Raw genomic sequence first — 24,314 nt, forward strand, 5'->3', positions numbered from 1 at the left:
TTTTGGAATTTTACCACTGGATTGCAGGGTTTGTAAAAAGGGAGAATATCTCCACCGTACAATGTACTCACAGCATACTCTTTCCATCTTTGTTTGATCTTCCTGAAATCAATTATTATCTATCCACTGGCATCCAATTTGAGGGTTAGACCTGCCTTCTCAATTCATAAATCTTTGGGGAGATTTCCCATGTCTGTTTCCATCTTTAATACCTTTTCAGATATCCTTGTAATACTGTTTCTTCTCTCTTCTAACAGCTCTCTGGAAGTCTTTGCTAAGTTTCTTTCTGAGATCGTTATCTTTCTTGGCTTCAAGCCCTTTTCCTTTTGGCAAATTTCCACCACGTGCACTGACATCTAGTTTACATTTTCCTGTTCTTGGTCTCTGCCATCTATTTTCACATTCATCCTTAACAATTTCGTTGATTTAATTCTACGGTTCCTCTGATTCCTATCAATGAAGTTCAGAGCTTCAAAGCAGTTCCTGATGTTCTCCCTGAAAACTGTGCATATATGGTCAAGATCAGATGGTTGGAAACCAGCTGGCTTTCATTTGCTGTTTGAGCTCAACGTAGAAGTGGCACACAAGCAATTCATGTTCTGTTCCACAGTCAGCCCCTGATCACAGCTTCACGGTTACACACATAGCCCTCGACCTATGACCACAATTTCCACTGCTAAGCAAAGCAGTTGTTAAGTGAGTAATGCCCGATTATTGCCATGATTGTTAAGCAGAGATGGGATTCAGCCAGTTCAGACCAGTTACATCTGGTTCGCCGAACCCGTAGTTGCAAGGACTGGCTGGCCCCTCCCACCTTGCTCCTCCCCTCCCAGGAGTCTCAACGTGGCCCGTCTTGGATGCCAAGTAGGTGCACGGAGGGTGAAAAATGGACCTCCCGGAAGCTCCTGAAGTCCGGAAACAGGCTTGTTTCTGGCCTCCGGAGGGCCTCTGGAGCCTGGAGGAGGATGTTTTTGCCCATCCGGAGGATCCAGGGAAGCCTCCAGATCCTGGGGAGGGCAAAAAATGGGCCTCCCAGAAGTCTGGAAACAGGCCCATTTCTGGCCTCCAGATGCTAGGGAGGGCACCCCCCCCCCCAGTGCAGGAGGCCGATTAGGCCATGCCCACCATGGCCACGCCCATCCAGCAACCGAGCAGAAAACCAGTTGCTAAAATTTTTGAATCCCACCCCTGTTGTTAAGTGAATCCCTGCAGTTAAGTGCTTTTTATCAGGGCAACCTGGTCTAACCAAATATGGGAGGGAGCATACTGCTTTCGCTTTCACCTTTCAGCTCCAATAAGATAAGATAAGATACTTTATTTGTATGCCGCCCTTTTCCCTGGGGGGACTCAGGGCGGCTCACAGTTCAGGGGGAGGGGAGGACAAACCAAGTTACATATAAGATAATACATCATTAAAAGCACAACATTCATACTATTCGGGCAGGGTTAAGGTCTTTAGCCCCAGGCCTGTCGGGACAGCCAGGTTTTAAGGGCTATGCGGAAGGTCTGGAGGGTGGTGAGGGTACGAATCTCCACGGGGAGTTCGTTCCATAGGGTCGGAGCTGCCACAGAGAAGGCTCTCCTCCGCGTGGTTGCCAGTCGACACTGACTGGCTGATGGAACTCGGAGGAGGCCTAATCTGTGGGATCTAATTGGTCGAGTGGAGGTGATTGGCAGTAGGCGGTCTCTCAAGTACAATCAGGAGTCTTCGCAGGCCAGTCACTTTCGTAACAACCATTCAGTGCTGGACCTTATGATTCTTGATGAATGTATCTGCTCATGTCTTTTATGTACACTGAGAGCGTATGCACCAAAGACAAATTCCTTGTGTGTCCAATCACACTTGGCCAATAAAGAATTCTATTCTATTTTTGTGTTAAATTTATATTTATTGACAAAGAAATAAAGGGAGACTAGCATAGATCTATTTCAAGCTATTTAGCTCTCATCAGCTAGCCATGGCCAGGTTCGAATCCCAGAAGGGTATGGCTAGCTGATGACAAGAGCTAAATAGCTTGAAATAGATCTATACTAGTCTCCCTTTATTTATTTGTCAGTAAATATAAATTTAACACAAATCCCTGTAGTTGTTAAGTTAATGGGCTTTTGTTAAGTGAATCTGGCTTTCCTTCATTGGGCTTGTCAGAAACTGGCTGGGAAGGCCAGAAATGCAAATCCTGATTCAGAGGTGGTATTCAGCCGGTTCGGACCGGTTCACTGAACCGGTAGCAGAGATCACGGGTGGGCCTGCCCGCCCTGGCTCTATGCCAACCTATTTAGCCATGTTTTTGAGGCCGGGTGCATGCGCAGGAGGCCAGGTGCATTTGTGCCGAACCGGTGGTAAAAGTAAGTGAAACCCACCGCTGATGTGATTCCAGCAACTGTCATAAACTAAGGGGGATGCTTCCATGATTGTAAGTCCAAAGACCAGATGTAAACCACTTTTTTCAGTGCTATTGTAATTTTGATCACTAAACAAATGGTCGTAAATCAAGGACTACCTCTAACTGATAACTTCCAATTTTTTGTACCAATAATATCCCGGAAGTCCTCAAATTACAACCATTCATTTACCAAGCATTAAAGTTACAACAATAAAGGAGTATATTTGTAGCTCAGGGGTTAAATTAGGGGTCCTTAGTGGTCTCTGAGCTTGATTGATAGAGCCGAGGTGGCGCGGTGGTTAAATGCAGCACTGCAGGCTACTTCAGCTGACTGCTAGATCAGCAGTTCAGCGGTTCAAATCTCACCGGCTCAGGGTTGACTCAGCCTTCCATCATTCCGAGGTGGGTAAAATGAGGACCCGGATTGTTGTTGGGGGCAATATGCTGACTCTGTAAACCGCTTAGAGAGGGCTGAAAGCCCTATGAAGCGGTATATAAGTCTACTGCTATTGCTATTGATTGTTTTCTTGCAGACATTTCGTTACCCTTAACTAGGTATCAACTTCAATGCTGGTTTAGGATGATGTTACTGTCAGGCCATCTTTTACACTGGGCCTTCAGGCCTGCCACATTTTCTACTGTGGGAAAATGGGAGGTGGGGATTATATGGATCATAGGAGATATATAGTCTAAATAACATTGAGTCAAGGACATCTTGCTCTGTTCATGGAGTGGTGTGACTGGGAGGCATCTCCAATTGGGACAGTGCCTGATTGGGCCATGTCACGTGATGGACATGTGGGTACTGGGCAGGGACACCAACTTTTGTTTGGGTGGGGAAAACCTAGAAGCTTTCAGATTCGGGTTTTCCCAGATGTGCCAATATGACATCTCTAATAAAATGGAACTTTGAGGAAACACAAGCCTTGGAGTCTTCTTTCGTTAAGGGTGTTACTTGGAATCCTTATATTTACTTAGTTAAGTGTAATGAAACGCCTGCAAGAAAAAAACAAGAAGGAAGAAGAAGGAGAAGAAGAGGGGGGGGAAGAGTAGGAAGAGAAGAGAAAGAATCCTTTCAAAGAGCCTCCACCTCTAATATACACTACGTAAACATGACAAAATAAATAAATACAAAATTATACATTTACCCGCATATATTATACGACACAGAGAAACAACACAGTGTAGTTTGGATGTATTGTTTACATCTACATGGCGAGAGAAACCAATCAAACGAATTTACCAGAAAGCACTAAGGACTCCTCAAAGTTAGAAAAACACGAAAAAAAGGGACTTACAACCAGTCCTCACACTTACAACCTTTGCAGTATTCCTGCCCATCAGATAATCAAAATGTGGGCACTTGGCAACTGGCATGTTTTTACAACTGTTGTAGCATCTCAGAGTCACATGATTGTCACTTGCGACCTTCTCGGGCCAGTTTCAGAGACAAGTAAAATCAATGGGGGAAGCTGGATTTGCTTAGTGACCGCATGATTCACTTAACAACTGCAGCAATTCAGTGAACCGCCATGGCAAAAAAAAAAGATTGTAATATTGGGTGTGGCTCACTTTAACAACTGCCTTGCTTCGCAACAGAAATTCTGGTTCCAATTGTGGTCATAACTTGAGGACACCTGCTGATTTCAGTGTACTCTTCCTGGTGATGCCCACCTATATAGCAGGGGTGGGTTCTGGATTCTTTTACTGCTGGTTCCCTCTGGGACGCGCTTCGGGCTCTGAGGAAAGAACTGGTTCGGAGGTGTGGGTGGCCAAGTTACTACCTACTCAGCCAAACTGGGCCGAACCGGGCCGAACCAGTAGGAACCCACCTCTGCTATATAGGCATCATTTAGGTTAGTTGAAAACTCTTGTTAGTAATGATGCAATAATTAGATTGGCAGAAGTTGATATGTTGTTCCTTTGCTGCATTTCCTGGGCCACACAGTCCAGCTACAATACATTTCTTCCTTAATATTTCCAGTTTTGGCATTCTCATCTCCAACCACAAGCAGAACATCTTGCTTACATGCTCTGTTGATTTCAGATTGAACTTGACCATAAAACTCATCAACTTCTTCTTCTGCATCAGCAGTCGGGGAATAAACCTGGATAATCTTAAAGGGCCATCCATGGAGTCTGAGTGATTTTATTTGGTCACTGAGTGACTACAGATAGTCCTCAACTTACAACTACGGTTGAGACCCCAATTTCTATTGCTAAGTGGGACAGTTGCAAGGGAGTTTTGCCCCGTTTTGCATGTTCAGTAGATCACTTCAGTTGTTAAGTCAGGAACACAGTTGTTAAGTGAAGTTGGCTGCCCCATTGACTTTGCTTGTCAGAAGGTCGCAAAAGGGGATCGCATGACGCTGGGACACTGCAACCGTCATAAATATGAGTCAGTTGTCAAACGTCTGAATTTTGATCACACAACCTTGGGGCTGCTGCAACACTCCTAAGTCACTTTTTTCAGTGCTGTTGTTACATTGAACAGTCACTAAATGAACTGTTGTAAGTTGAGGACTACCTCTATAGCCAAAAGTTGACAGAAAAGGCAGCATCATTTATTTCTTTATTTTTTTCATAGTGTTTCTCAACCTTGGCAACTTGAAGATGTCTGGACTTCAAGTCCCAGAATTCCCCAGCCAGCAAATTCTGGCTGGGGAATTCTGGGAGTTGAAGTCCAGACATCTTCAAGTTGCCAAGGTTGAGAAACACTAAATAGTATACAGTATGGTCCTCTGACTCGTGTTCAATCCCAGCCCATCTCAATTTAGGGTTTCCTGCCTAAACAGGGAGGTTAGACTAGAAGACCTCCAAGGTCCCTTCCAACTGTGTTATTCTATTCTGTTCTCTTCTAATTCTATTGCTGTCAGTGTGTAGCTGACTCATTTTGCCTTTTATTGTGTTGAGTTTCCCCATCTTCATGCTGCTTACATCACATGTTCCCACTGTCATTCTCTTTGCAGCTTCTGATTTTCTTTCCCTGCATGACAACATCAGCAACTAGACACCCCAAGAGCTTTAATCTACCCATGTCATAAACACCATCACTACTCCAAAACATCCTCAGCTCGTCCTCAGTAGCAACGTTGGGTGTTAGCTGGCCTGAGAGGCCCATCATCCAGCACTCAATGTGCTTTATTGGTAAAAACAGAAATGGCTCACCATTATATAAAATATATATTTAGACTCTAGAAAGAGTGCAGAGAAAAGCAACGAAGATGATTAGGGGCTAAAACATATGAAGAGCGGTTGCAGGGATTGGGTATGTCTAGTTTAATGAAAAGAAGGACTAAGGGTGACATGATAGCAGTCTTCCGATATCTCAGGGGCTGTCACAAAGAAGAGGGAGTCAAGCTATTCTCCAAAGCACCAGAAAGCAAGACAAGTAATCTAGAACCAAGAAGAAATTTCCTGACAACTAAAACAATTGATCAGTGGAATAACTTTCCTCCAGAAGTTGTGAATTCTCCAACACTGGAAGTTTTTAAGAAGAGATTGGACAGTCACTTGTCTGAAATGATATAGGATTTTGTGCCTGAGCAGTGGGTTGGACTTAGACTAGAACAGCGGTCTCCAACGGGTGGTCCGTAAGAAACTTTTGGTGGTCCGCAGAAAAATTATTTGCATTTTTTATATTGCATTAAATTAGGGGTCCTCAAACTACGGCCCCTGGGCCAGATACATGCAATGAACACTTGTGTTGCTTCAGAGAGTCTCCTCTTAGAGATCTTTTTGTGTGGGTCAGAGGAGGACAGAAATTACAACTTGGGGTCTGCTTTAGCCTCCTGGTGCAGGGCTTTGGGCAAAGGCCGCTGGTGGCGAAGAGCCAGAGGGCCTTGTTCCAGTGGGACTGTATCATGGCCTGGAACTGGCTGACCAACTCAGCCCACTGAGCCTCCAGGATGCGGCACTGGCCTTGCCCTCCCGCAGGTCTTCCCTCTGCTTGGAAAGCCTACGCTCGTAGTCCTCGAGAGGTGCTTCTGCTGAGCCTCCTCTGGGTCAGAATTTGAACTGAGCCAGCTGTTTTGCCAAGTCTTCCTCATGGTGGCTGCTTAGCTTCAGCAACTGCTTTCTGTTGGGGCGCTAAGGAGGCCGGGCAGGCAGGAGACGAGTGACGAGTAGATGCTGGCAAGGCGCCCCTCGATGTGAGTGACATTGAGTTGCCACACCCACCCAGTCACATGACCACCTTGTCATACCCACCCAGTCATTAGGCAGATCATATTAGTCGTCCATGGGATTTAAAATTATGAATTTAGTGGTCCCTGAGATCCAAAAGGTTGGTAACCCCTGGCAGGTCAAGCACACATGCGCAGGGGGCATGGCACGGTGGGTGGTGGCATTAAATTATGTGGTGGGCACGCGAGCACATGAGATAGCATGCCCACCCCCTCTTTTGGCACCTGAGGCGAAAAAGGTTCGCCAACACTAGTCTAGGAGCTACTCTATCATTTTCCACTCTTCACAAAATTCAGGCACTAAAGTTGCACTTAACATAGTATTAAGAAAACCATTTGTTACTTTTCGTAATTTTTTAAAAAAACAAATCTTGAAACCGCGACAATTGACTCAGCAAAAAAAAAAAAACTAACAGAGAAAGATATCATGCATCCTTTTATTTTGAGAAGCAACCGCCCTCTTTTTCAATTTGCTTATTTAAAGGAGGGGCGGAAAAAAAAAAGCTTAGCTGCGCTCCGCCCTTTGAACTACATTTCCCACAAAGCTCCGCTCTACGCGCATGCCCACTGGGGCTTCGTTTGACTGGCAAGTTGTTTGTTACATTCTGAAACAGCAGCAGCTTTCCTGCACTCTCGAGCTCCCAACTCTCTTCCCAGGTTCTGCTGCCCCCCCCTCCTCATTTCCCCCCCTTTCTCCCCTTTGCTTTTTTTTTCTTTCCTCATTCCTTCTACTTCTGGACTTAGCAATAACTCCTTCCCTGCATTTCCGCCCCCCCCCGTTCCTTTCTCTCCCTTTTTATAATAAATACCATATCCCACCCCCTTTCTAAAGTCATTATTAGCCTCCCCCCCCCTCCCCTGCTTCTCTCTGCCTGCGCTGGAAAACGTAAAAGGAAAGACAGTGGAAAAATACTCTGGTTGAGTAAGGGGAGGGGGGCGAGAGAGAGACAGAGAGAGAGGGAGAGAGAGAGAGAGAGAGAGAAACAGCCCACAAGAAAGCGGAGAATCGAAACAGATGAACTACAAATGAGAAAGAAAAAAAAGATGGAATTGCACATTTTAGAGCACCGCTTAAAAGTAGCGAGCATAGCGAAGGACAGCATCCAATTGTTTACCTATGGATTGATCAAACTGGCGTTCCTCTCCTCCAAGACCAGGTAAGCCGGCTAAGGGAACTAACAATTTAATTGTTGACACAGAATTGGTTAAAAAAAAAAATAAGGTGAGAAGCAAAGGAAAATCGCCCTGCAGAAGAAACGACACAGAAAGAGCCTTTTTAAGATAACAATAATGCTGATAATGATGATGATGATGATGATAATGATAATAATTACTTGCAGGCACCAAGGGTTTTTTTGGGGGGGAGGGGAGGTTATAGAGGGTTTAGTTTTAAGGAGATGAACCTCCCCCTTTAACACACTTGTGTGTGGCTGCGTCTCCACACATAGGTATCTCGTACCCCAGTCTGTTTGCTTAGAGCCCTCAATGGTTTCTTTCATTTTCTAGTATCTTTTCAATAGAGGCTCTTGAGTTTCTGCACAAACACGCCCCCTTCTTCCCTTCCCCCCCCCCCAGCGGAGTCGATTTTTTAAAAAATTCTTTAAAAGATGTTGCTGAAGGGGAAACTGGCTTTAGGATTTGGGGCTCGCTGTTCCATACATGTCCAAACTCACCTTTAAAAAGAATCGTAATAGTAATATGAATAAGGAAGTGTAAGTGTCTAAACAACAACTCAAAGAGAGGGATCAGCGCCCAGGACAACAAAGAGCAGCAATAAGAACGGGAGGAGGCAAAACGAGAGATATTTGTGGGTTGCCTATTTTATTCCTATCTGTTAAAATCAATGTCAGGTTTGGGGAAGGGGAGGATTTATTGATAAATGGGGGGGGGGAGAGGTTGTTATATTCTCTGCAACATTGCCTTATTTTTTTTTTCCTCTTTTTGAATAATGTTCTTTTTGGAGGAAGTCAAGAGGTCTGGATGAAATATATGTATGTATGAACAAGAGGAACAAAATAAAAATGTTGTGTTTTTTTTGTTTTTTGGACCGTTGAGTTCAATCCCTGGATTCCTTCCTCTCCCTCCCGCCCCCTCCCCCCACAAATTATTTGACTTGCAAATGCATAGTAAATAGAAAGATAGGTTTCCTCACCCACCTCTGCTCATTTCGTGCAGTTGGAACAGGAGATGGGAGTTTAAGAAAAACCATTTCTGAACTCAGTCCTTTGCCTCTTGACGGTGGTAGCCTTTTTAAGTATGCGGAGAAGAATCCCCCTTCAAAAAAACCATTTTTAATAACCACACACCTCTAATGGCTCCAGGGAAGGCTGCTAATAGAACTGAGTGTGCGTATTCATGTCGAAACTAAATTGCAAATTAAAAATGCAAAGATAATCTTTCTTCCCCCCCCCCACGCCCCCCCACTCCACCCTTTCTTTCCATCTTACAATCTGCCTGGTTAAATGGGGGTGTTTTTGCAATTGAATTTCATTATTGTCCTTTATCTCCAATGAAAACTTCACTGGGTTGAAATTTCCCTTTGATTTGTGGCTTGGCAGTTGATGTGGTTTGCTGTGTAATGTTACCACGGCTAACTTGTTTACAGCTTCTTTTGAATAACTCAACTGAGTATTATGCCTACAGTACAACAAAATTGTTTTTTTTAAAAAAAATACAGGTCTGTTGATGGACAGCAACGGAACTCCCTTTTTTCATTGTATTCTTAATCTTTGGTGTTATGGGAGAGGGGAAACCATCCCAAAGGTTGGTTGTTGTTTTTTTAAATGTCACCAATAACCTTTAAATCCTCCTTGTCTAAAAATATTGCATTTCAGACCTCGGCAAGCAGCCTTTTATATCCTAGCTTAACGCATTGCAAATCCTTGAAAACACATGCCAAAGGGAATGCAGAAGTTGGATTCTTTGCCTTGCTAGGAGCTGGGTAACTGCTAACTTTTTTTTCCCCAGCGATTTTCTTTAACTTTTCAAATCAGTGTCTAAAAAGGCAATTTATTATCAATAAGTTTTTTACTAGGCTGCCCCCGCTCAGTTTCTTGGATGAAATTGTTTAAGCTTGTGATGGAATGCTTAACTCTGATGTTATAGGCTTGCCAGTAGAGTTGTTATTCTCCCTTGTGCTTTTCAATAATGTAATTGCTCTAGGGACAGAATAATTATTCTATGACCTGGACAGATGCAATTGAAAAACAGACTCCTGACTTGTGTTAACAACTGCATATTTCTCTAGAAAGTGCAATAGACACTTTGATCATTGGTAACTATTTGCTTCTGAAAGTGCTTTGCCATTGTCTCCTGAGAGGTGGTGGGGGTTTTGTTGTTGTTGTTTTTTACAATCTAGCCTACAGCTCTGAGATTTCCTAGTGGTGTTCCATCCTAGTATTACCAGTTTATAACCTTGTACTCGTTTAGATTCTCCATCAAGACTAAATTGACCCAGTGCTGCCACCTACCGAAAGAATTCTGCAGTTCCTTCATGAAAAACAACTCCCTGTTCATTCAGAATTAAGCCAAGGGTGATCCTTTCTCTGGCACACTAGTGCTCTCTGAATAGAAATCGTGTCCACTCAGCCTGTTAAAAGTGCATTGAAACATTTCAGCTCCCACCATCAGTCTGATGTGGTACAGCCAGGAACTGCTGCTTTACCAATCCTTTCTGCTGGATACAGCCATTAACCAATAGAATCCTGGATTGTACCAATTTGTAGTGTAATGCAGGTTGAAATTCTCAGATTTGAACACTTCATGTTTTTTTCTTAAAACTTATGAAGTTAGAGTATTATTTAAAGAGAGAGAGATTTGGGTTTTCTTTCATCTATTGGGGGGGGGAGAGAAAACCCAAATCTCTTTTTACTCATCTCCTTCTAAGGAAGGGCTTCTCCCATTTTAATATATTATCATTATAGAATGTTTTTATTGTATGGTAGAGTTTGTAATGAGCTCCCTTCCCTCTTCCTTTTTATTCATAACAACAGCCTTGCAAGTTGACTAAAGGCCAAATCATCATTGTGACTTTATTTCTATAAAATAAAGGCACTTCAACAAGCTCAAAATAGAAAGGCACATCTCTTGTCCTTTTTCATCGCGCTTTGCAGACAATTGTCTTTAAGATATTTTCTCTCTAGTCTCAGCTCAACCTGCCTCGCAGGGTTATTGTGGCAAAAACAAGGGGCAGGAGTATTAGTTATGCTTGTCAGTTTGAGTTATACGTATAAAAATGATAATCTAATAATAATAAACTGACCAGCCTAACTTTTCTGATAGCAGCAAAAATTGGCTAGCTATTTCAAATTAGAAAATATATTTAATTCTCTTCAAATTAAATTTTGTTTTGACTCTGATCCTGTCCTTGACAGATGAAATGTTGGATTGGCACCAGCAAGACCCAGGTTCAAATCAATTGCAGAAGGTCAGTGACTTTAGGCTGCTCATTTGCCCAACCTACCTCACAAGGCTGTTGTGCTCTCAAAGGAAAGGCATGATGTAAATCACACAGATCTATGATCTTCAAGCTTAAAAGAGGATGCTGTAACCCCAAATAGCATAGTATATATTCTGTAAAAGTATAGGTAGTCCTCGACTTACAACCATAATTAAGCCCAAAATTTAGGTTGATAAATGAGAAATTTGTTAAGCGAGTTTTGCTGCATTTTACAACTTTTCTTGCCACATTTGTTAAGTGAAGTTTTTTTCTTACTTACCTCTTCGAAATCTTGGTGCGACTTACACACTGGTGCTCCTGATAGTCTGAAAAATACGGTAATGATATTTTAGAACTAATGGTATTTTCATTAGTTGTTTTAAGGAGTAACTCTTTCATTTAAAAAGAAAAAGGTTTCTAGGACTCAGATTAACTCCTTGTTTCTTTTCCCTTCCAAATCACGTGGCTTTAGACTGATAATCTGATGCAAGGTGAAAATCAAATTCCCCACTCCAATTTTCTCCAATCCTAAACAAGCCACAATGTTTATGCGCTCTAGCTATGGTAGATTATATGTGACAGAAGAGAAGAGAAGTTTCTGTGTAATTCTAGAAACTGAAGTCTGATGCATCAAGAGGAAACCAGTCTTAAACAATAACTCATTGCTTCCCCATACTTAGCATTCTTTGCTAGAGGTAAGGGAGACAGGCAGAGAATGTGATAGCATTTGTTTTAGTAGCTACAATAGGCTGACCACCTATTCATCTGAATCTTTGGCTTTTTATTTATTTTATTTTGTTTATATTCCGCCTTTATTATTTTTGTAAAATAACTCAAGGCAACAAACATATCTCTTTCCTCCTCCTATTTTCCCCACAAGAACCCTAGGAGATGGGTTGGGCTGAGAGAGAAGGACTGGCCAAAAGTTACCTAGTTAGCTTTCATGCCTTAAGTGGGACTAGAATTCACAGTCTCTTGATTTCTAGCCTGGTGCCTTAACCACTAAAAGGCTCTTCCTTTTCTTAGAGATACTATAAATCCCAGAATTCCCAGTTCCCATGACTGATTTTTAAAAGGGACGCGGTGGCTCAGTGGCTAAGACGCTGAGCTTGTTGATCAGAAAGGTCGGCAGTTCAAATCCCTAGCGCCACGTAATGGAATGAGCTCCCGTTACTTGTCCCAGCTTCTGCCAACCTAGCAGTTCAAAAGCACGTAAAAATGCAAGTAGAAAAATAGGAACTACCTTTGGTGGGAAGGTAACAGTGTTCTGTGTGCCTTTGGTGTTTAGTCATGCTGGCCACATGACTATGGGGACATCTTCGGACAGCGCTGGCTCTTCGGCTTTGAAACGGAGATGAGCACCGCCCCCTAGAATCAAGAACAACTAGCACATATATGCAAGGGGAACTTTTACCTATGACTGATTGTACTGTGTTGGAATTCTAGCTGTTGTAATCAGATTAGATCTGGTGTGTGCTGAGTTGGGGAGAAGGAAGTAGAAAACCTTGGCATAGAATTTCTGGGGAAAACAATTTCATAAATCAAAGTGAGACAAAAACCAGTGATTGTTCTGTAGAAGATATGACACATTTTGTGGGTTTTTTTCCCCCCACTGGTGGAAAAACTTGATACTGTCCGGGCAGAAGTAACTACAAATAGTCCTCAATGTACGACCATTCATTTAGCGACCATTTGAAATTACAACAACACTGAAAAAAAAGTGACTTACAACTGGTCCTCACACTTACAGCTGTTGCATTCAGCATCCTCATGGTCAGGTGACCAAAATTTGGGCACTTGGCAATCACCATGTATTTACAACACTTGCAACATCGCCATTTGTGACCTTCCCAGCTGGCTTCCGACCAACAAAATCAATGGGGGAGACCAGATTTGCTTAATGCCCATGTGATTCATTCAGCCACTGCAGTGATTCGCTTAACAAGCATTGCAAAAATAATTAGCATGACTTATTTAACAACCACCTTGTTTAGCAATGGAAATACTGGTGTGGTTGTAAGTCAAGGACTACCCATGCTATAGAATACTTGTTATGTGCTGAAATTGATTGATTGTATCATCATGTTCTTTTAATGACCCCATAATCCCTTGCAGGGTGGAGTCTGGGCAAATGAATGGAGCTAGTAGAGTATTTTAATGGCCGGATGCCCTTCCTGTCGCCAGTGCGGAGTTTTGTTCAGCGGATATATTCTCAGTGTGCTCAGAGAGAGAAAATATCTGCCTCTACCTGGGATCAAACTCACTGCCGCCTGACTGGCGAGAGCTCCATCTCTAGGCCACCACAACACTCCTGAAATTGATTATGCCATGAAGATATTAACTCTTAGTGACCACATAGACCTTCTCCAGAAGATCTCTCCCTATCCAGTCCTACACGCCTTCCAATACTGCATTGATCATTATTGTAATTTATTCCATCCACCTTAACTATTGGCTGTCCTTCTTTTCCCAGGATTATGGGACTGGCCCACCCCATCCATGTCAGCAGATAAGGAATGCTGTGGACCCTGGATCCTGTCAGTCAGGGTATTCTGGCTAGCAGGGTAATAGAACAGCAGAACAAAAGAGTTGGGAGGTCTTGGGAGGTCTTCTAGTCCAACCCCCTTGCGCAGGCAGAAAACTATATACCATTTCAGACAAAAAAACTCAGCAACTTTAAGATTCATGGAGTTCAACTCCCACCCTGCTGGATGGGGAATTCTGGGAATTGAAGTCCACACCTTTTAAAAGTTGCTGAGCTTACGAAACACTGCCCTGTACCATTTCAGACAAAATTAGGTCCAAGAGAAGAGCTTTCTCTGCCGTGGCTCCTGTCCTTTGGAACACCTTACCCCATGACGTGAGATTGGCTCCCGTCCTTCTGATCTTCCACAGGAGCCCAAAGACCTGGCTATGCCATTTGGCTTGGGACCAGGGATGGTTTTCACTTACCTACCCTACCGGTTCGCAAATGTGTGTGCTCGCACATGCCCCGTCTGCGCTTGCGCCGGGCCTTCGGTCTTTGCTCGAAAAAACATCCCTACATAGGATGAAATAGAGCAGTGGTTCCCAACCTTTTTTTGGCCGTGCGCGGTTATATATAATTCTTACTTTACTCAAAAAGTGAACTTTACTCATGCGGAGGAAGCCTAAAAGGCCTAAAACTTGGTTTAAACAAGGTTCAAACTGCCCCCATTAAAAATCAGATTGCCTCCCTATGGGGTGTGGGCCCCACCTTGGGAACCACTGAAATAGAGCCAGGGCTGGTGGGCGGCCATCCGCGATTTCCGCTACCAGTTCAGGTGAACCGGTCCGAACCGTTAGAATACCACCTTTGCTTGGGACCCCAATGGGAGAGCATCACACTGGAGGTGGTTGATAGACCAATAGCAGATCCCACCTCTCCCCCACCCCCATACACATTCCCTCCCTCCTTCCCCGTCTTTTAGTTATAATTTGTATTCTTATTGTGCTTAAATATATTTTTTCTCTATAGTGAGGGAGGAAGAGTATCCAGACTGGGTTGACCTTGTCCTCTCATTGATTGGATTGAGTCAAATAAGCTCTTTGGGCTCCACCCCCTGGCCACCAGGTAGACCCCAGGTATTGACTCCATCCACTCACTGGAAAGTGCACCATTCTGGATCTCCAGCAATTAACAAAGGGTTAAAGGGAAATTAAATTGGACCCGACGAATCTTGCCTCCCTGCACCGTGTACAGCCTCCTCCTGCAGGAACGGGACTGCCACAAGCCCCCTGGGGCGGCACGAATTAAATATATAAAAACTAGAACTTTCTCCAGAAAGCTGAGTTGGGGGGGGGGGGGGAGTAATAATTCTTATCTTATTGCTTACTCTTTTAACTGGCATGATTTAGATACACTGGTGTGTGCCTTTAAACTTTAAATAACCAGAACAGTAACTAGCACCAGCAGTGAATAATCTGTATATTACCCAATCTGTAGTTTAAACAGTTTAAAAGCCATAAGATTATTACATTTGCATTTTTATGGTTATTTTGAATGTGTTGGTTCGAGATCCTGCTTTACAAGGCCTAGTAATAGAATGCTTGGGTATAAATTATTTCAGTAAGTACAATCTTCTTTCAACTTTCACTACCCCAAAACTGACTCGGTAACCTAGAGCATTCTTCCATAAAAGAGCTTATTTTGTAAACCTAACTCTTGTGGTTGGCAGGCTTTTGATGAATGTAACCTGTGAGATTATACTATGACAAAGCAAATCATGGACTTAGTGGTTAATTTGGTCCAGTGGTTAAGGTAGCAGCAGGATGGAAACCGAGAGACTGTAAGTTCTAGTCCTGCCCTTAGGCATGAAAACTGGGTGGATGACTTTAGCCAATCATCAGGAGACAGTTAGATCTTATCCTGCCTTAGGCATGAAAATTGGCTAGGTGACTTTAGCCAATCACCAGCCAACTGTGAGTTCTAGTCCTGCCTTAGGCACAGGGGTGGGTTCTGGCAGGCACTACTGCACGCATGCGCAGTGCAATTAATTTTTTTCTGCACATGCGCAGAACTATAAAACAAGATGGCGCCAATGGCACCGCTCGGAGAACCGGTTCGGGGGCATGGCAGGCCTGGATTGCTGCCGGTTCCAGCGGCCCAGGCCACCAAACCACTACCTGTGAAAACCGGCTGGGTGACTTTAGCTAATCACCAGCTGACTGTGAGTTCTAGTCCTGCCTTAGCCATGAAAACTAAGCTGGGTGACTTTAGCCAATCACCAGGAGACTGTGAGTTCTAGCCCTGCCTTAGGTATGGAAAAGCGGCTGGGTGACTTTGGGCCAGTGTATTCTCTCTCAGTCCAGCTCACCTCACAGAGTTGTTTTTGGAGAAAAAGGAGAAAACAGGAGGAGGAAGGAGTACTAGGTATGTTTGCCACCTTGGTTTATTTATAAATTAATAAAGTTGGGTTAAAACAAATCTTAAATAAAACAGTGTGCAGAGTAAATCCAAACCTAAGCATGGCATTGGATTGGGTTGAGACGAGTTTTTCCCCTAATTCTAAGATGCTTTTAACTGCTTGTAGAGAATAGAATCTACAAACAGCCCTTGATTTACAATCATTTGCTTAGCAACTTCAAGCACACTGAAAAAAAGGGACTTTATTATCATTGCGTTATCCCCACCATCAGTGGATGGTTGCAGTATCATGGAATCATGTGATCACCATTTACGACATTTTCAGCTGACTTCCAACAAGCAAAGTCAGTGGGGGGGAAACTGGATTTCCTTAACAGCCGTGTGATTTCCTTAAGAATTGCACCGATTTGCTTAACAGCTCTGACTCACTTAACACGTACTTGCTTAGTAGTAGAAATTCTAGTCCCTGTTGTGGTTATAAATCAGGATTATCCGAATCCCTGCATAAGCGCACCAGTGTGCCTACCGTCCCGATTCTACTGTCCCCCATTTATTTGTACTCATTTCCTTTGTTCATGCCCAGGTTTATACTTATACCTGTTACCTTGTAACATGTTTGACAAACTAAATAAACAAAATAAAATAAATACATAAAATCTGGTAAGGAGGAATTTGGTTTGGGCTTTTTCTGGGCCGCTGGATATTTCAATTGGTGCTTTGCAAGAAAATGATGTCTCTAATTTTTTTTTCTATCCCTATTTCTATTCATAAAGTTACAATGTCTGGTTGCTTTCTTTCTGTATTTATTATCGTCTTTTTTCAAAATTTCATCTCCTGAATCAGAATAAAACCCAACTCTCCAACTTCATAAAACAAAACAAAGCAACATAAAAGAGCAGCAGCATAGGGGGGGTTGATGGTAACTTTTTTGTTGGTGTGTGCCAAAAGCGCGCCTGCACCCATATTGCAATGCACGCATGACCCCCTCCGCGGGCCCACCCCTGCACATTCGTGTACAACTGTCCAGCCCCCCCATGCCCATGTGACGCCCCCCCACATGCTCATGACACTCCCCATGCTCCCCACACATGCAGGCATGACTCCCCCCCACGTGCACATGTGACACACACACCCGATCCCCTTGCACGTGAGTATGTCTCCTGCATGCACTCTGTAAATGCGCAGCAGAGACCTGAAGACCTGGCTGGTTGGCGGGAAGCACACCCGCACGCGCGGTAGAACTGAGCTGGGATTACGGCTCGCATGCCTGCAGAGAGGGTTCTGCATGACACAGGTTTGCCATCACGGGCATAGGGCAAGGAAAATAGAAGAAAAAGAGAAAAAAGAGCTAAAAGTATGGTCTATACCATTCAGGCCTGGATAGTCTCTCTTTGTTCAGGTCCTTGCACCAAAGATCGATTAGTGGTGCCTATTCCTTTGCAGACAGATGGGGGCATGGGCTGTCTCCTTCATCCAGAACAACTGAAAACTCTTCTTTCTGACCAAGACAGAGAAGTAAGTTCCTTGAAACATCTCTTTTTATCCAGTGGATGGGGGCCAGGTGTTATTCTCCAAGCAGCCCCATCTGAATCCTAATATTCAGTGCTATTTGTTCTTCCACTCCTTCTTCCCGTAATGCAACTTCAATCATAAAAGGAACTTGAGCCAGCAGTGTGATGAAGTTGCAAGGAAGGCTAATATGATTTTACATTGCCCTACCAGAACTGATTGTGCTTCCCACTTGAATAGGAGGCGCCTTGCGAATGAGTTACTTGAGGATGATCTGGGTTTAACTTTTACTTATTCATTAAAAATATTTGCAGTTTACAAATGGTCCTTTGCGTACAACCACAGTTGAGCCCAAAATCTCTCTTGCTAAGCGAGACATTTGTTAAGTGAGTTTTGCCCCATTTTTACTACCTTTTCTTGCCATAATTGTTAAGTGAGTCACTGCAGTTAAGTTAGTAACATGGTTATTAAGTGAATCGGGCTTTGCCTATCAAACAGTCACAAAAGGGATCACATGGCCGCAAGACACTGCAACTGTCATAAATATGAGTCAGTTACCAAGCGTCTAAATTTTAATCATGTGACCATGGGGATGCTAATGGTCAAAAGTCACCTTTTCCAGTGCCGTTGTAACTTTGAACGGTCACTAAACAAATTGTTGTAAGTCAAGGACAACCTGTATGTCCTCCCTTAAGGACAGAGATGCTACCACTATGGGTGGGTTACTTATAAACGTACAATAAAGCGGTGGCAAATATTGCAGCATTTTATTGAAAGAAGCGTCAGTTAAAGCTAAAGTCAGAAAATATTCCAGTAAAATCTTTCAAGAAAAACATAAGGGGAAGCTTTATTAAAAACTTCAAATGATGGGGCCACGGTGAAAAAGGCCCTGTCTTTTGTGTTAACCAATAGCAGCAATAGCAGTTAGGCTTATATACCGCTTCATAGGGCTTTCAGCCCTCTCTAAGCGGTTTACAGAGTCAGCATATTGCCCCCAACAACAATCTGGGTCCTCATTTTACCCACCTCGGAAGGATGGAAGGCTGAGTCGACCCTGAGCCGGTGAGATTTGAACCGCTGAGCTGCTGATCTAGCAGTCAGCTGAAGTAGCCTGCAGTGCTGCATTTAACCACTGCGCCACCTCGGCTCTTAACCAACTGGGTAGCACTCAGAGGAATGGAAGGAGAAGGACTTCAGTTACTCATTTTAAAGGGTGACTAGGTTGGTACAACTCTGCTCTTTTGGGAAGCACATTCACCTGAGAGGACACACAATGTATTTAAACTAAAGACTCCTGGGCTACAGCAATGGTGGGGAGCATTCTCATTTATTTGCTTTTGGGTAAATGAATGTTCACAACCCTCCCCAAATTCCAGATACGCCCACTGATTCTAAACCAGGGGTCGGCAACCTGCAACTCTGGAGCCGCATGTGGCTCTTTCATTCCCCTGCTGTGGCTCCCTGTTGCCGGTCGGCTCCACAATTGATAGGGCTTTCGGTTAGGACAGGTAGAAGAAAAAGGATGCTGCCCTAGGAGGGGATTCAATGGAGGGGGGGCTTCCGGTTAGGACCTTTGTAGCTCTTTTGAGTGTTTAAAGAAAAAGGATGCTGCCCTAGGAGGGGATTCAATGGAGGGCTCCGGTTAGACCTTTGTAGCTCTTTTGAGTGTTTAAGGTTGCCGACCTAAACATTGCTTCAACTTAGCTTAGTTCCAGAACAGGTAGGAGAGAAATGTGGTGGACTTTTCTCTATTCTTCTTTTCCCTGGCTTGCTAGTTTTCTGTTTCATTTGGTTGGTCATCTTAATAATTTACCAATTGGAATACAATAAAAAAGGAATGCAAATCAACAAACATTGGAAGTAAACAGGACATTGGTGGTGTTTTTAAAGGAAAATCCATCAGAAGCACCGTAAAAACAGTAGGTTTCTCATTAAAAGCTAACCTGAAAACAGACTTGGTATCCATTTGCAAAACAGGAAATATAAATCTTCTTTCTGTTTTAGATGGTAAAACAAAACATTAAAAGGGTATTGATTTGATAACATTTTATCAGTAAAGTACAAAGATATGTATATTTATTAGTCATTCAGGTACTTGGATGAATAACATCACACAGCCTTGGCACTTTAATCTGGGCTTCTCCAATAAGACGTTGTCCTCTCCTGATTAGGCCACCCAGCTACCTTCCCCTAGGAGAGAGGCCTACATAGGTAGTCCTCGCTTTATGACCACATTTGGAACCAGAATCTCCCATCACTAAGCAAAGAGGTTGTTAAGTGAATCGGGCCTGATTTTTCTGTCCTTTTTACCGCAGTTGTTAAAGAGAATCGCTGCAGTTGTTAAGTGAATCGGGCCTGATTTTTCTGACCTTTTTGCCACAGTTGTTAAGTGAATCATGCAGTCATTCATTGTCTCCAGCTTCCTTCATGGAGTTTGCTTGTCAGAAACTGGCTAGAAAGGTCCCAAATGCTAATCAAATGACCCTGGGATGCTGCAAATTTTATATATACTGGCTGGCTGCCAAGCAGCCAAATTTTGATTATGTGACTGTGGGGCTGCCAAGACAGTGTTATGTACAAGGACCATTTGTAAGTTCCTTTTTTCAGTGCCTTGTAACTTGTAACCAGGGGTGGGTTCCAGCTTCTTCTACTGCCGGTTCATTCAGGGACGCGATTCGGAAGCACAGCAGGTTAAAAAAAATGCTTCTGCGCATGCACAGAAGCAAGAAACAAGATGGCGGCACCTATGGCGCTGCCAATAGAACCAGTGCGGGGGCATGGCCATCCGAGTTACTACCTACTCATCCGAACCAGTCCAAACTGGTAGGAACCCACCTCTGCTTGTAACCTGTAGTGGCAGTACTGTACCGGCAATGAAAGCCCACTCAATTATTCTTTGCCAGCCATATTTTATGTTCAAAAACTCAAGCAGGTTCTTAAACAGCTACTGTAGTTTGCCCAAGAAAAGTCAAGGCCAGAATCCTTTCAGAAGTTGAGCTCTGCTGAATAGATCATCATCCTATAACTCCCATCCCTCTGGCCAAATAGCAGTAGCACTTAGACTTATATACCGCTTTGCAGTGCTTTTACAACCCTCTCTAAGTGGTTTACAGAGTCAGCATATTTGCCCCCAACAATCTGGGTTCTCATTTTACCCACCTTGGAAAGGATGGAAGGCTGAGTCAACCTTGAGCCGGTGAGATTTGAACTGCTGAATTGCAGCTAGCAGTCAGCTGAAGGAGCCTGCAGTACTGCACTCTAACCACTGCGCTACCTATAATGCATTTATAAGAACTACAGACAATCCTAGTGACCACAATAGAGCCTCAAATTTCTGTTGCTAAACAAGACAGTTGCTAAGTGAACTTTGCTCTATTTTATGACCTTTCTTGCCACCCTTGTTAATCCCTGCAGTAGCTAAATTAGTAACACGGATGTTAAGTGAATCTGGCTTCCCCATTGAAGGTCACAAGAGGGGGATCACATGACCCCAGGACACTGCAACTGTCATAAATATGAGTCAGTTGCTAAGGGTCTGTATTTTGACCACGTGACCATGAGGATGCTGCAACGGTTAGTTAAGTGTGGAAAATGGTCATAAGTTGTTTTTTTCAGTGCCGTCGTAACCTCAAACGGTCGCTAAGTGAACTGTTGTAAGTTAAGGACTACCTGTACAAGCTTGGACTGAAGGCTGAAAGAGTATTTCCACTGTTGCTTCCCAACAACTAATATTCCAGGCCTCATTATGCAGTAAAACCTTGATTTTTCCAGAATTTGCATGCAACACACCAAATTCTGCTTCAATTTGTGTTATTTGCATAATGATGACATTATGCAAACGACATATATTCTTTGATTCAGTGGACTTTCAGGAATAACAACCACCTCTCCCCTAGTTAATCATTTGAAACGAGGTTTCACAATGGTATTAATGGCCATTGATAGTCTGATCCTCCATGAATTCATTGCGGTCTCTTTTAAAATCTTCCATAGGCATAGCAATTGGCTGCCGTAAACACAGCTGCGGGCAGCAGATTGCATTCTACTTCCTATTACACTTGCTTTGTGATATGCAGGAGCTTCAGATTATATATGGAATTTATCTTAACGATATCTATGAAGTCACCACCAAGCTGAAATGCTGCCTTTGTCTTTGCACGTACAATTGAAGTAGCAACCCTGAATCTATTTACTGGAGCAGTGTTTCACAATGTCAACAACTTTTAAGGTGTGTGGACTTCCATTCCCACAATTCCATTCTGAAGTTGAAATCCACGGATCTTACAATTGTTGAGATTGAGAAACACTGTGTTAGAGTCAGAGGTGGGTTGCTCTTACCGTCACTACCGATATACTGCTCGCGGTCCGTTTGTGCATGCGCCGGATGTGCGCTGTGCATGTGCCTGATGTGTGCTGCACACACATGCACAATCCACCGCCCCTGCGACTACCTGCTGCTTGTTGGGGCTTGTGCAGGCACCACACGCTGTGCGCTCGTGCACACTTTGCCATTTCCTATAAAAACAGTCTATAGAGCGCGGGCAGGGTGGCCCAAATGAGCCACCGTACCGGTACATTCTGCTGGCCACTGCCCATATGGCCATACTGGGTCGTACCCGGAGCAACCCACCACTGATTAGAGTGTAATTCCCATTGAATCCAGTGAAATCAGCTTTGGAGTAAACAGATTTGAGGTTGCAAGCAGACTCGTATTCTTAATTGTTTCATTACAACTCTTAAATAATTGGTAGCACTGATCACAAAGCCCTGATGATGTTACATAGTTTGGTAATGAAACATCTGCAAAAAGCCAACCAAGCTCAGAGAGCACCAAGGACCTCACATTCTTAAATAACTTTTGAATTCTTAACTAGATCAATTGAAGAAAATGTTGCCCACATAATTGTTCCATGCCCAAATAGCAAAAAAGTACAAATAGAAAGTTGGGGATGTTAAGGTTTTTATTGCACATGACTGATACAATGCCAGTTGCATTGAATGTGATTAAGCATGGAATGAGAAGCTGCAACAGTGGGTACACGCAGAAATAAATATCCTGATTTCCACCAAAAAGAAAAGAAGTATGTCTCAGAGGCCATTGTCTTCTCTTGCTTGGCAGGCAAGATCTGGATTTATGTATTTACTTATTCCTTCCACTGCTTGGCTTTGTTAAATGCAGCCAATTTAGTTGCTTGACTTGGTAAGTGAGAAAAATATTAGCAAAGGCCAAAAAAAAAAAAAAAGGCTTGGCAGGATTAAGGATGATGAAGTTTGCAGCCAGCCAACACCCCATTTTAGAGTTTATGTTGGATCTTCAGTAAACCTTTTCAAAATGTTTGGGGTTGCTGCTAGTCGCCAGTGTCCTAACTATTGGATATATTGGACATCAGCATGATGAAATAAAGATGGAAATCTGTGTTTTTACCTTGGAAAGAGAAAATGAGGGGAAAACAGTCTGGGATTTGGATTATTTTGGATTGAAAAAGCTGTCATAAAGAAGAGGCAGAGACACACTATCTCCTGGAATTTTATGGGTGTAAATTATAGGTGGACACACTTGAGTTGAATCTTAAGAGAATTTTCTTGATGCTAAAAGTAATTTGGCAACAGGAAACCCTTGGCTAGAAGAAGCACTTAACTTTAAAGCTTGGACAATTATGTGGCCAAGGTGTTAGAACTCAGTTGAGCCACCAGCTGTGCCCCCCGATACGAGTAATGTCAAGCTGGCCACGCCCTGCACCCCCACAGGTCAAACACAATGTTGATGTGGCCCTCAGTGAAATCGAGTTTGACACCCCTAATCTAGAGGGCACCAGACTGGAAAGGACTGTCATATGGGTAGTCCTTGACTTACGACCACAATTGGAACCAAAACCCCTGTCACTAAGCATGCTTATTAAGTGAATCACACCTGATTTTATGGCCTTTTTTGTCGTGGTTGTTAAGTTAATCCAACTTCCCTTGTTGACTTTGCTTGTCCAAAGCCCCTGGGAAGGTCATAAATAGTACTCACGTAACCTTGGAAAGCTACAACAGTCTTAAGTTTGGTTTGGTTTGGTTTGGTTTATTGGATTTATATGCCGCCCTTCTCCCAAGGATTCAGGGCGGTGTACAACATTAAAAAAAACACATATTACAAAAGCTAAAAAAAATTAGATAGAATATCCAAAAAACAAACCCAATTAAGATTAACAATAACATTTTTTTTAAAAAACGATTAAAATTAACAATAATCAATAATTTATTTTGTTTTGTTCAGGCCAGGCTGGCTTGCTGGAAAAGCCAAATTTTTAGGGCGCGTCGGAAGGAGCGGAGGTCGGGGATTATATGAAGCTCTGGGGGCAGCTCATTCCAGAGGGAAGGCGCTCCCACAGAGAAGGCTCTCTCCCTGGGGGTCGCTAGCCGACACTGTCTGGCCGACAGCACCCTGAGGAGGCCAACTCTGTGGGATCACACTGGATGGTGGGAGGCTACCGGTGGCAGTAGGTGGTCTCGCAGGTACCCTGGGCCTAAACATGGAGCGCTTTAAAGGTCATAATTAGTACTTGAATCGCACCCGGAAGACAAGTACATGTCAGTTGTGAATTTCCCAAATTTTGAACACCTGACCATGGAGATGATGCAATGTTGTAAGTCACTTTTTTCAGTGCTGTCATAACTTCAAATGGTTGTTAAGCAAATGGTCATAAGTCAACAACTATATGTGTTTGAAAGTAGGACTGTGGAAGTCTGTGGAGGTTCTTAGTCATCCTGGTCGTAAAAATCCAGTTGCCGCCTGTAAAAGCACCTTTAGGACTAGAAAATTTAGTAGGAAGATAAAGGATTGATGCCGAAGCACCCATTGGCACATATCTTTTCAATATACCATCTTACAAACATTATTCTGTGAATATTTTTAACAGCATCTGGTTGAT

The 24,314-nt window shown here is 43.3% G+C and overlaps 1 protein-coding gene across 1 annotated transcript in view; it reads left to right on the plus strand.

The window, feature by feature from the left end:
• Window positions 1-7,200: 7,200 nt before the first annotated feature.
• CASTOR2 (cytosolic arginine sensor for mTORC1 subunit 2) overlaps window positions 7,201-24,314 on the plus strand; it is a 102,858-nt gene continuing 85,744 nt past the window's right edge. Inside the window, exon 1 of the mRNA XM_087717199.1 lies at window positions 7,201-7,725. Coding sequence (XP_087573325.1) covers window positions 7,595-7,725 — 131 coding nt within the window. The 5' untranslated portion in view covers window positions 7,201-7,594. The remainder of the gene's footprint in view (window positions 7,726-24,314) is intronic.

The sequence above is a fragment of the Thamnophis sirtalis genome, unplaced genomic scaffold (genome assembly GCF_051295495.1).
Source record: "Thamnophis sirtalis isolate CommonGarterSnake01/CBP01778 unplaced genomic scaffold, rThaSir2_p1.2 scaffold_6, whole genome shotgun sequence".
In the NCBI taxonomy this organism is placed as follows: Eukaryota; Metazoa; Chordata; class Lepidosauria; order Squamata; family Natricidae; genus Thamnophis; species Thamnophis sirtalis.